At 50.7% G+C, this 12,277-nt stretch overlaps 1 protein-coding gene across 3 annotated transcripts; it reads right to left on the reverse strand.

Moving 5' to 3' along the window:
* Positions 1 to 178: 178 nt before the first annotated feature.
* Positions 179 to 10,308, reverse strand: LOC135303954 (serine/threonine-protein kinase PAK 3-like). 3 transcript variants are annotated; one of them, XM_064426259.1, is made up of 12 exons: positions 10,088 to 10,308; positions 9,142 to 9,179; positions 8,618 to 8,740; positions 7,572 to 8,099; positions 6,560 to 6,623; positions 4,635 to 4,683; positions 3,373 to 3,485; positions 2,687 to 2,804; positions 1,949 to 2,048; positions 1,251 to 1,447; positions 526 to 663; positions 179 to 377 (listed from the first exon to the last, which is right to left on the reverse strand). In XM_064426259.1, the coding sequence occupies exons 4-12, from the start codon at positions 7,804 to 7,806 to the stop codon at positions 288 to 290; spliced, it is 1,104 nt and encodes a 367-aa protein (XP_064282329.1). In that variant the 5' UTR covers positions 7,807 to 8,099; positions 8,618 to 8,740; positions 9,142 to 9,179; positions 10,088 to 10,308; the 3' UTR covers positions 179 to 287. The 3 variants fall into 3 exon arrangements, with proteins under 3 accessions (XP_064282329.1, XP_064282331.1, XP_064282330.1); XM_064426261.1 differs by having other exon boundaries at positions 9,356 to 10,308; XM_064426260.1 differs by having other exon boundaries at positions 8,618 to 9,179; positions 9,356 to 10,308.
* Between the last annotated feature and the right edge of the window lie 1,969 nt (positions 10,309 to 12,277).

A 12,277-nucleotide genomic window follows, 5' to 3' on the forward strand; every position in this document is an offset into this window, starting at 1 on the left:
GCTGTGGCCTGGAGGCGAGGAAAGAAAAAGATCTTTGCTCACAAACAAACCGTGCCACAAACCCCATCCATGGGTCTTCCCACATAGCAGAAACACCTGACCATTCAGAAGCAAATTTAGAGCTTATTCACAGGGTGAGAACAAAAGGAAGCTTCCAACACAAAGGGTTTATTTATTTATTATAGTATTTATTCTGACTATCACTCATAACAAACTACAAACTACGAGCTATAAACTACAAACTACAAACTTCAAACAACAAACAACAACAAAGGCCTCCTCCAGGGCTAGTATCTCCTGTCGGCCATGAACTCCTGCGTGGCCATGATCAGAGGCGTCAGGGAGGAGGCTGGCTTGGCTGATGTTACAAATGGATGCTGCCCAAAGAGAAAAAGAAGCAATGAGCTTCTACTTTCCCCACAGCCTGAAGCAGGCTTTCTCTGGCTAGCAGAAAGATACAGAAAGGAGGGCATTCTGTGCACCTCTCTCTCCACATCCAGGACCTGCAGCCGCTTTGCCTGTTACCTGCAGAAGTTCCTGGGCAGACCAGCGCCTGTCCTCGTCCCTCTCCAGGCAGCAGTGCAGAAAGTCTCGCAGCCACGCCGACTGCTGCCTGGGCTTCTGCAGCTTCGGGGGGGCCCCGGTGCTTATCAGCTGTTGAACCTAGAGAAGAAGGAAATGCCACACTCTACCTGTCTCCTTCGCACCCCGAACTGCTCACACAGAGCCCATTGGACAAGCTCCACTCTGCAGTGGCACTTTACTCCCTGCCACAGGGTGGCAGATACCTTTCCTAGCCCTACTAAAACAACCCAAAGCCAGAGGCAGCCATAGCCAGTCCAGTAGGCAAAGGCTCTTGCCTTGACCACTCATTTCACTGGATGATGGAATCAGCAGCAGCTCCATCAGCTAAAGCACACTTTGCTTCTCTGAGCACTGACACAGCCTCTACAAGTGACATGGAAGAGTGACTTTCATCTTACTCTTCTATTTCCAAGGATTATTCCATAAAATGCAGCTCAGCACTGCTCACTGCTCCCTTAGGCAAAGCTTCTGCCAAGCAAAAGGCATCCTGATTTTTAGGTCCTGTTCATGCACAAAAATGGCAATGGGATGATCTGGCCAAGAAGCACGAGAGACTGTGCAGCCTGGAACCTATCATTTTCAGGTGTTGGCAAGCTTCCCAGGCAGAAGAATGGGAGCAGATTTTGTTAGGGTGACAGCAGTGTCTGAGAGCAGCTGCAGCGAACCGTGCGGGAGGTTTTCATCAGGTACGGAGGCGCTCCGTCCACCATCTCGATCCCCACGATGCCAAAGGACCAGATGTCCACTTTGGGGCCATAGGGCTTCCTGGTGAAAATTTCTGGCGCCATCCAGTAAGTTGTTCCAACAGCTGATCTCCGTTTGTTCTGCTCGGTGGTGAGCTGAGCAGCAAGGCCAAAATCAGCTGAGGAGGAAAAACCACTCTGATCAAGCCAGCGTGAATTAGGAAAGCAAACAAAAGAAATCCCCATTGTACCAATGTCCAAGAAGGCAGTGTGGAACCCAGCTGTAAAGAGGCCATACCTCAGGCCTGCAGCCAAGGAAATACGGAATTGGCCACTTAGCAAAACCCCCCAGTTTCAGGCAGTGGATTTTAGTCCCCTGAAGCTATTAGACTGTAACTGCCTTGCTTGGGAAGGGACACACACAACCCAAAGCCACCCCTGAGCCCTTCTTCCCAGCAACACTTCCCTGCACCTTGTGGCTGTGCTCTGTGCTTGCAGCAGGGCAGCCTGCACTGCCACAGGCACCACTGCAGGGAACTGGAGCCACCCAAAGGCAACCCCACACCGCAGCCCGCCACGGGTGAGCCTGGCCACAGGCACCACTGCAGGGAACTGGCAGCCACCCAAAGGCAGCCCCACACTGCAGCCTGCCACGGCTGAGCCTGGCCAGCAACACCCACCCAACTTGACTGATCCATCCAAGCCCAGGAGAATGTTGTGGCTTTTGATATCTCGGTGGATCACTTGCTTGGAGTGCAGGAAATCCAGGCCTTGCAGGCACTGAAAGAGGAAAAAGAAACACGAGCCTAAGTGGACTTCATCCCACAGGCAGAAAAGTGGCACATCTGCAACACTGACTTCCTGGGGGATGGTGAGCCATGGCAGGACAGGCTGCTGGCAAGGGCAGGAGCCTGCTGCTCCACCACGAGAACAGCAGTGCCTTTCTAAGTGAGGGTATGTTTGCTTCTGAAAGAGAAAGGGCAATTGTTCCTCTGGCCAGTGCCCTGCAAACACAGGCTGAAGGAGCCCTGCTGCAGTGGCTGTGCTCTCTGCAGCCAGACAGCAGTGGATGCTTTTGCAAACACCGCTTTGGGTGCAAGGCTCTCCTTTGAGGCTGAGCTCTGGGAAAGTCCTGTGAGTATCTCTTCGTCTTTGCCCCTTGCTTCACTTTGCACCACCAGCACCTTTGCCCTTACAGGGAAGGAATGCAGCACACACAGGCTCCAGGCAAGTGTTTAGAGAGGCAAAGACAAACACACCAGAAGAAGGGCAGGGACACTGGCAGGCACTTCAGATGCTCTTGCTACTGCCAAGGACATAAGAGAAAGGCTTGGAAGATGAAATCTCTCCTCTCCTTATCACCCATTTGGAAGGACCATCCCAACCAAGCCATGGGAAGCACAAGTGCCATCCCTTACCTCCCGAGAGACAGCTGCTATCTCTCCTTCTGCCATGCGAGTCTCCCTGATGACATCATGTAAAGAACCTCCGTCCATGTATTCCATCACCAGCCAGAGTTCCTCATCCACCAGGTAGCTGAAAGGAGCAAACAGCCTGGAGATGAACGCACGCACTTACACAACCTGATGGATTCTTGTTTCTGTGTCTCTCTCAGAGGAACACAGGAGGAAGTGAGTAGTCATTCCCGACGCTCTGCAGGGCTTGAACTCTGAGCAGTCTAAAAGACAGCTCGGTATCCACACCAATGCAAGGTGAAAGGGAAATACACCAAGACAGTGTATTGTCCAATACAATACACTGGCCAAGGGAAATACAATAGACAGTGCTTTGTCAGCACTTCAGACACAGGGAAAAAATCAAATCCCAAACCCAACAAAAAAAATGTGGAGAGAGGACAGGAACTTGGAGGCTGTTGGCTCAGTAAGACAGGGCCCAGTCCTGTCTTTGAAAGTGCCCTTCACACTAGGTATGCCAGGAAAGATGAATGCAGGCCCAATGCAATCTCCTCCCAAGACGCTGTAGATCAGCCCAAGAACAGGAATTAACAGCTCCATCCTCTTTTGCCAGCGACCAAAGGAGTGGTTGCACCTCTGGCTTGCAGGATGAGAATGACCTTTCATGGCAGGACAGCAGAACCACTCACCTGTCTACATAGTTCACAAGGTTGGCATTCTTACTGCCACGCATGACCTGGATTTCATTCAGGCACAGCTCGCTGCTGCTCTCTTGCAGGAGACTAATTTTCTTGATGGCCACCTAAAACAACATGGAAAGCCATGAACCAAAGAAGTCTGTGGCACAGGAGCACAAAGGGAACATGAAGACAGTGATTATGGGATGACAGTAGCCCCAGCTGGGCTGGGACAAACTGCCTTGTGACTGGACATCAGACCCCATGCTTGGGCACCTCCCAGGACAGAGAGACAGATATCCTTTGCCTTGTAAACCTGGGAGAAACATGGTCTAAGCTCTCCACCTCAAAGCTCTAACAACACTCACTGTGCCCACTGTCTTCCCCAGGACCTTCCTTTATCATCCCCATTGTCATTGACACACCTCTTGCAAGCAGGAATCGATTCTGTGCCAGTAGAAATGGAACAAAACTGCTGGGAAACCTTGGGCACTTCTAGGGGGCTTGATCATTACTCCAGCAACCACTAGCATTCTCCATTGCACAACTACAAAGCAAACTCTTACAGACATGACTGATAAAATGCTGTTTGTCCTAAAATCATCCTCAGGGTTATTCCCCATAAGAAACACAACCCTACATATTTCACGGAAAAAATGCTGTGATGATGAAAACATCATTAAGGACACCTCCAAAAAAGACAATCCAAGCACTTCCTCACTTCAGGAATTTGCATTTCGTTCCACTAAAATACTTTAATTCACACCACTGATATTTGCAATTACTGCCTGACTGTAAAAAGAAATAACCCATGCCTTGATCCTCTAGGGATGCACACCAGGCTCTGAGCAGGACTCAGGCCCTTGAGACACTCCTTGCAGACCTTGTTCTCTCTAAGCACAGATCCCAAGGGCAGCACTGCAGGTGGCTGCAGAACTGCCAGCATGATTTCCATGTATTGGCTAACAGCCAGAAATGAGAATTCAGGAACGCTGCAGCCCCAAAGAGCAGTGCCATGCTCTGAGACACCACCTGGGCACGTAGACCCAGCCCTGTGTCCTCCTCTGAACGATACCGCTTGGCCTCCTTGCATCCCCTAGGGCAGCTGAGAAGGACAAAATCTGTCCCCACTGTATCTGGCAGGCAGACACTGCTCTGCACTCCATTTGCCTTTGCAGCAAAGCTCCACTGGCGAGCCAAAGCTCAGCCACAGCTCACAGCAGAGGGGAGGGCACTCGAGAGCTGCAGAAGCTGCGGCGCTGCTTGAGGCTTACCTCTTCTCCTGTGGCAGTCTCCACTGCCATGCACACAGTGCCGAAACCCCTAGAAACAAAACAGCAGCAGAGAAAGAACAAGTCCTTTAGTCCCTGCTAGTGCAAAACACTGCAGTCCAACAGGAACAAAGTCCTGGAGCAAAGAGTAAATGGAACATGACAGATTCTTCTCTGGGTCTTTTCTCCCTTTTCTCTTTCTCTAGCTGTGCATGTGTCAGATTTTTCCAGGAATATGCCCGTTGGGTCTTCTTACACCTCTCCTTGGAGTCTGTCTGCCAAACTCAAGCACTACCACTCAGGCTTTTCTGAGAAGCCTGAAGCCATGTAACAGCCATTGGAGGAAAGCCTCTAGACACAGATCCCTTCTCCAGCTTGCAAGGAAAGTAGTGTCCAGCCACAGCCATAGCAGGCAAAGGCTTCCATTGCTGCACACAAATGGAGAAATCCTCAAAACACAGGGTCCTTAGGCAGCTGTGTTCTGGGTCCAGAGCCATTGGCAGCTGCTTCTCTTCGATGCAACAGACACTGGAAGGACTCCACTTTTCTGGCGACTTCTTGTACATTTGGCTTCTGTTCTGGGGTGACGTTATGATGCTTGTTTCCCCAGTCACTTGTTCTGTTTATGCTGGATGTTATATTCTGTGCCTCCAAGACGGGATCAGACAGTAGGGGCCGGGAGAAGAGGGAGCACAGAGTTTTGTTATCAGCTGCACTCTCCCCCGCAGTCTGCTGGAACACAGAACTCCAGTGTTGTGGTCTGGGCACAGATGGGGCCACACACCACACTCCTTTTGCTTTTTAGTTAGTTTAGCTAGCTAAGGTAGTCTGAGTTTCGCCTTTAGTGTTTTTCTTTCCCTTTTCTTGGAGCCATTCAAACCTGCTCCAGACTGGGACCCAGCAAAACACCGAGAGCTCACACTTTGTAGCCCACCAGGGCCTACTCTGCAGCCTTTCCCAGCACTGGAGAATGACAACCCCCAGGAGAGACTTTCTGAACTTGCCATCTCTTCAGAGCAGCAAATGAGTTTTGTCATCCGGTATTGTTCATTTTGTGTGCTGGGGAGTGATTTCCCTGTTAAATAAACAATTTCTTTCCACTTCTGTCCGAGGAAATTATTCCCAAACTGGCTGGGGGCAGTGGCCATGTGGGTTTGCTTTTAGGAGGGGCCCTTTCTGGAGGTTTCCTCCAAAATTCGCCCTAAACCAGAACACCTGGTACAGAGAAAATGTTGCAAATCAATCCCATCTACAGTCAGCAGAGCTGGCTTTCAAAGGGAATAGCTTGGTGGATTCTTTGCAGCAAACGCCTAAACCCCACAGGATCCACGAGGAGTCTGCCATCAGGCAGATGATGCCTTTTCCTCTAGAGTGCATTGCCACTGGGCATGCCCCTGAAACTTTGCCTTTTGCCACCGCAGCCACAAAAGAGAGCTGCTTCTTTCATTTCTGCTTTTGGCTTCTAGACTAGGTGGTGGTCATCCTGACTACTGAATTTTATTTGCAGCAAAATATTGGAAAGAAATGTTACTGAGAGCTGTTCCCTGACAGCTGTCAGCTGCTAGCTTGACCTTTGAGACAATGAAGTTTCTCCTCCTTTCATTCCCACGTATTCTGTATTCTTTTGAGACACTCAAAAATTATTTCTCCTATGAAAAGCGGCAAACAGGTGCAAACACACTTGAGGGACAGGAGAGCTGCCAGGTGCTGCTCTTTGCCGCAGACAAGACATTGCCAGCATCCAGGTGTCTTGGCTGTGCCTTCACAACACAGCTATAAATGCTGGCCAGCATTGAGAGATCACCTGGCATCATCTTAACGCAGTGTCTGAACAGCTTTGGAACTTGCCTGATGTCACTCTGGGGAGATGGGACACGAGCAAAACACACTGCCCCTCTCTTTGAAGAAGGAACTGTGGCTGCACTCACCCTTTGCCAAGAGTTTCCAGTTCTGTGTATTTAGCCTCAGGATCTCCCTCGCTCACCAGCATCTCTGTAAAAATCCCAAGGACAGATGCTCACTTCAAAAGAGATCCCACCCTTCATCAGATCACAAAGGCAGCCCCACTCTTCGGGACACTGGGCCCTCTCAACTCAGTCAGTCGGGAAACAACAACACCACTGCACCAGCACCACCTCAAAAACAGCAGCAGCAAGACAAGCAGCCCTGCAGCACAGATGGCCAGCACTAAACTAAAAGCCTAAAGTAAAATCTAAGCACACAGAGAAACAGTCAGAGGAGACAGGGATCAGAAAACTCTAACCAAGAGAAGTGATTGTTGTCTATAAACATTAAGGGCAGCAGGAAAAACAAAACCTTCCTGTTCTTGGCAATGAACACTCTGCGACATTCAACACAAGCTTTCATCCTTGCAAACATCAAAGGCATCTTGGGTTCTGGAATCAATTTTTGTCATCAGCTGCCCTCTCCAGAACAGGAAGAATATTGCAAAGTGCTTCCAGCAGAGCCCAGATCTCCAGCTTTAAGCAGGACTTTGCCTAAACAATGCCCTTCAGCCTTTCAGGAGCAGCAGCTCATGTTATAAGCTACTGTGATGGCCTTAGGAATGAGGTCCCTCAGCCTTTAGGACAGGCTGAGTGCTGAAGATGACCTTGGCCGTGCCCACAGCAGCTGGGCCCCGCAGGAGCTCCTTGAGGCCTACTCATTCGCGAGGTCACGGCCTCCTGCTCAGCCAGAAACAATCTCTGCTTGGCCTTTTGCCTACAGGGAAGCTCAGGCAAAGCCAAACCAGGCCAAGCTGCTCTCAGAGGCAGGAGCAACACCCCGCTGATCCCTCACCACCTCAGAGCACAACAACAGATCCTGTGTGGAGGAGGCCTCAGGACCTGGCACTCAGCTGAGCAGGAGGTGGGACAGCTCATGCCGGCACACGCGCACACAAGGCACTGCTCCGGCACACAAGGATCACAAAGGACCTACTCAGCATGGCCAGGCACTTGTCCTCTGTCCTCTCTCGCTGCTGCTCTCTGCTGCCAGACGAGCTGGTTGTGCTCCAGGTGCACGAGCTGCTCGTGCTTGAGCTTCCAGCCTGGGCACTGGAGCCTTCTCCCGAGCCTTCAGCTGCAGCTCGTGCAGGTGCCAGGACAGAGGAGATGGAGCTCTGGGACAAGAAATGAATTTGGGTCACAAATGAGCCTGGCAGAGATGCCCCCATTCCATTTCAAATGCAAGCCCCTAGGAAGATGCTGCTGGCCACACCCAGGGCTCTTCACCTCTCAGCTTGTGCAGCCCGCTTCAACAGCTCAAGGCACAAAATCCAAAGGCTGCTTTTACATGACGGACAAAATGACACCAAAGACGCTGCTACCCAAAGCGGGCACTTACTGGTGTTGTTTGCTCCGGCCATGGGCTGACCGCAGGGCCAGGTTCATCGGCACCTTCCTCCTCTTCAGCCTCTTCCTCAGGTACAGAGGCAGCTAGAGCAGGTGCTGACGCTGCCCTTGTGCTCTGTGGACAGACAGCAGCATGAGGGATAGGAAAGAACCTGTCATTCACCACCTTACCTATATTCAGCTACAGGCCCTGCTGCAGCTCAGCTCTTCCTTTAGCTACTGACTTTAGCTGCTCTGTGGGGAGGGCCAGGTCCCTGCTGGGGACAGTGCCTCCTCATATCCTGCAAGCTTGTGAACTGCATCTTTGCACTGCTCTCCTCACAGGGGACAGGGAGCCTGCACAGCCACTGGCCACCAAGGACCTCACTTGTACCCCAGGAGCATCCAAAGACATCCTAATGCTACCTCTTGTCTCTTACTAAGACAAATTCACAGCCCCTTTCAGAACAGTAGGAAGCTGCTGCATAAACAATCCAAGTTCCACTCTGCTTTTCCAAGCTCCACTGACTGGGGGAAGGGCCAGAAAGATTCCAGCCTCCAGCATCTTCAGCCAGGCACAGGAGGTGCTGTCTGATCAGAAACTTGCAGCTATGCTTTGCTCCAGCCACAGCACGACCCAGAGCTGCTACTTACTGATGCTGGATGCTCAGGCCCTGCAGTGGCAGCAGGCGCAGTTTGGGGAGCATCTTCCTCCCCTCTGGCCTCTTCTGCAGGAAGACACGCAGCCAGAGGATCCTCCGAGGTTGGTGTTGGGCTCTGCAGACAGACAGCAGCGTGAGGGACAAGTGACCTTTTCTATGTTCAGCTCTAGACCCAGATGCACTAAGGAGAAATCATCTGCAGAGAAATGGGTTTCTAAGTTGTTCCCACTGAAGTAAAATGGGACAATTAGAGGGGACTGCACTCTCTTGTGCAGGGGAAATTCCGTCATGGCTTAAAGCACCAAGCAACCCCACTTCCAGCTGCTTAAAAGCTCTGAAAAGGAATTGGAGAAAACAGCCTGGGCTCCTCCTGCTGCTGCTGCTCTTGCTGCAAAGGGTCTGGACTGTAGTTTCATTCATCCAACCAGGCTGGCACTGGACTGCAACACACCCAGCTCACAGCTTGCTCCACAATTGTCAAATGCTACCAAGGCCAGAGACTTCTTTCCCACTCACCCAAAGACCGGATTCTCTCCAGGCACGGGTGATGTGACCTGCAACACACAAGGGAAAAACAACCAGATGCTGTAAGAAAACTGCCTGTGCTGGGCAAGCCCACAAAAAGTCAACCCAAAGACAGAGCATTCTGCTTTCACTACATCACTCCAGCTGCAACCCCTGTGTCACACAGCAAGCAAGTCAACAGCACAAAATATTGCCTGGTGTCTACCTTCTGTCCTCTGTGGCCACTCAACCCACAGAAACTTGAGACTCAGAAAGGCCCAGTGGTTCTGTAACAATCACTGCTTCTGCCCCACCCCACCCAGCAGGAGCTACAGCTCCTCCCTTTCCTGTGCTTCAGTTTTCTCAAGAGATTGCATGCAGCAATTGCCATGAGCTCACTGAAAACCTTTCCCCGGAAAAGCTTCACCCAAGTGCCCCTTAGCCAGGGTGGCAATTCTATCGTGACACAGCACGGGAACAGCTCCAGGGTTCGGGAGCATACAAGAACTCCTCTGAAATGTCTATCTCAGAGGCCTTTTCCAAGCTGATTCTGTGACTTCATCACAGAACAAATGGCTCTTTTAGTGTGCAGGAAATGTCAAGGTCCACAGGCACATGCTGGGATGAGGGAATGCAGACAAGAAGACTTGAACTGAGGGACATTCCCTCAGTCCTGGAGAGCAGTGCACAGCTTTTACAAGGACTCCTGACAAGCTCTCCCACTCTTCCTATCTTGGAAGTTGTCTTCCTTGAGCCAGTAAACTGAGGAGACTAAACTCCATAGCCACAGGCTGTGCCACAGGAGGAGTGAAGCCCCTGCAGGCCACATTACAAATGCTGCCCACTCCCCACTGGCTAGAGACACCCCCTTCTTGGCTGGAGCTGTTGACAGCGGCTTTACCCAACCAAAGGCCTCTTTGTGGCATTTTGGTTTCCATATGCTGCAACATCTACTTACGTGCCAGGTGGGTGAGAAAGTACCCAGAATAAGCCACGGAAAAAGCTGCGCAAACTGCAGCACACACTCCCTCCATGGCTTGAGCAGCGCTGCTCAAGTCTGTACCAGACAACGCCTGTGGGAAAAACCAAAAATATTCCGAGTCCTGCTGGCAGAGACCTCGTCGATCAGCAGGTTCCGTCTGCAGTGAGCGTGCCACAGAGCTGCTCTGCACACTGAGCCCTTCCGGGCCTCAGCACAGCAACTTTGCCTTGACAACGCCGGGATGCGGCCGCTGACATCACAATAGCAGCACCCTAGGCTGGATTGTGAATTCATGCATAGAACCAGACCTGCTCTACACCTAATGCCAAAAAAATCCTGCAAAGTTTTCCTCTGCTACAAAGCAACACAAAAAGCCCTCCTAGTCCATCACCTGTTGCTCAAGGCATGTAAGAGTAGAAACACACTTAGCCCCTAGAGCCCACACTGAGAAGCTGAGCACTGAGAAGGGACCAGGATGTGAGGAGCCGCAGCAGTGGTCTTTGACCACTATTTCTGCTGAGCAAAAACCAGAAAGCTTATTCCTTTGTTCTAGAAATCAGAAAACAAGGAGAAGCACTGCTTTAATTACATTTAGAGGTTTTTCCTAGGTACAGAGACATGGTCATGGATCTTTCTGTATATATATATTTTATTTATATATACATATATATATATATATCTATATATATGTATGTGTATTATATTATTGAATACTATATATTCAAAACATTTTACATCATAGCCATGGGAAATGGCATTCCCACAGCAGGGAAATGCCATGACAGAAAATGCAAGGAGGATCGTTCTGTATGACTCACTCTAGCAGGGAGGCCTTGGGACCAAAGCACCACCACCATTTTTTCCCCCATTTTTCTCCTTCCACAGTATTAGTCAGGAGGCGGGGCTGAGATGGGGGGCACGGAAGTGACAGCTTTGACACACAGCTGAAACCATCAGGGCCAGTGTGGCATGTGGGACTGTTTTTCCACTGCAGCAGAACCAGGCAAGCCAGAGTGGTGACACTGATCCCAAGTGAGTCCAGCCAAGCCAAGTGGAGCCCAGCAGGGTGGTAGGAAGAGGCAGCTAAGTGGCAGATCCCATTCCCACACACATGCCCAGCGTGGCAGACTGATGGCAGCGGCAGTGCCAAACAGAGCTCTGCAGGGACAGAGAGACACCCATCACCATCGCCACTGCCACCATCCCTGCTGCAGAGAGGGAGCAGGAAACTGCCACTGCAGGTGCACAGCTGCTCCAGGCAGCACCAGCAGCCCCCATCTACCATCAGAACCATTCTGTAAGCCCTCGCCATCCTGTCTTTGTTCCAGGGGCCCCATGTGACACTTCACCTTTGTTGCTTAAGCCATTACTCCTTTTGCACTATTTTCTTCTTATTGTTGTGCACTGCTTTTTATTTCCTCACTACATTATAACTCTAATAGTTTTAACCTCTCATTTATTGTTTTCTCCATTGACCCTTTCCATTGTCATGGAGAAGGAGAGAGAGGAGAGGCTTTACAAGGACTACCTCAAGAAGAGGACATAGAATGGAGGGAAGGCCTTAGAAAGAATAAACAACCCTCATGCTGCTGCTTTTGCAAGGAATAAATATCCAAGTTTCTTAATATCCAGCCACAAATCTGTGGAGTCTTGACAGCCAAGAAGCACAGGAACCTGGACACCTTGTTGTGAGAGACTAGAGGAGATTGCTGGCTCAACACTTTTCAGGGGCTTGTATGTGGGGAAGGGGCAGATCAAGCCTTGCTCTGGTGAGGCCATGCCCCACTCAGCATGCCCCACACCCCCAGGCCTGTATCCCAGCCCAGCAGTGGCCACTGATCCCTGGCACACCAGAGGCAATGCTCCACACCTGTGTCTGGGGCCCCTAACCCAGCTCCTAAATGGCCAGGTGAGTGGGAGCCCCATGTGGGGGAAGGCCCCAGGAGAGCCAAAGGCTATTTACCTTGGGATATGTGGCCACCACATGTCTTGACCCTACCTCTTCTTGGAATTTCTATCAGCTGAACACCACTGGAACCTGGAGTGATAGCTGTGTTGGTTCTTTTCTGTCATTCTCTTTTTCTCTTTCTTCTCCCTTTTCCCTCCTCTCAGATTTTTGAAAATAACTTAAAATGTAACAGGTTTAGTAATCTAAATGTAAATTAA

Source organism: Passer domesticus, chromosome 6 (genome assembly GCF_036417665.1).
Source record: "Passer domesticus isolate bPasDom1 chromosome 6, bPasDom1.hap1, whole genome shotgun sequence".
Taxonomy (NCBI): domain Eukaryota; kingdom Metazoa; phylum Chordata; class Aves; order Passeriformes; family Passeridae; genus Passer; species Passer domesticus.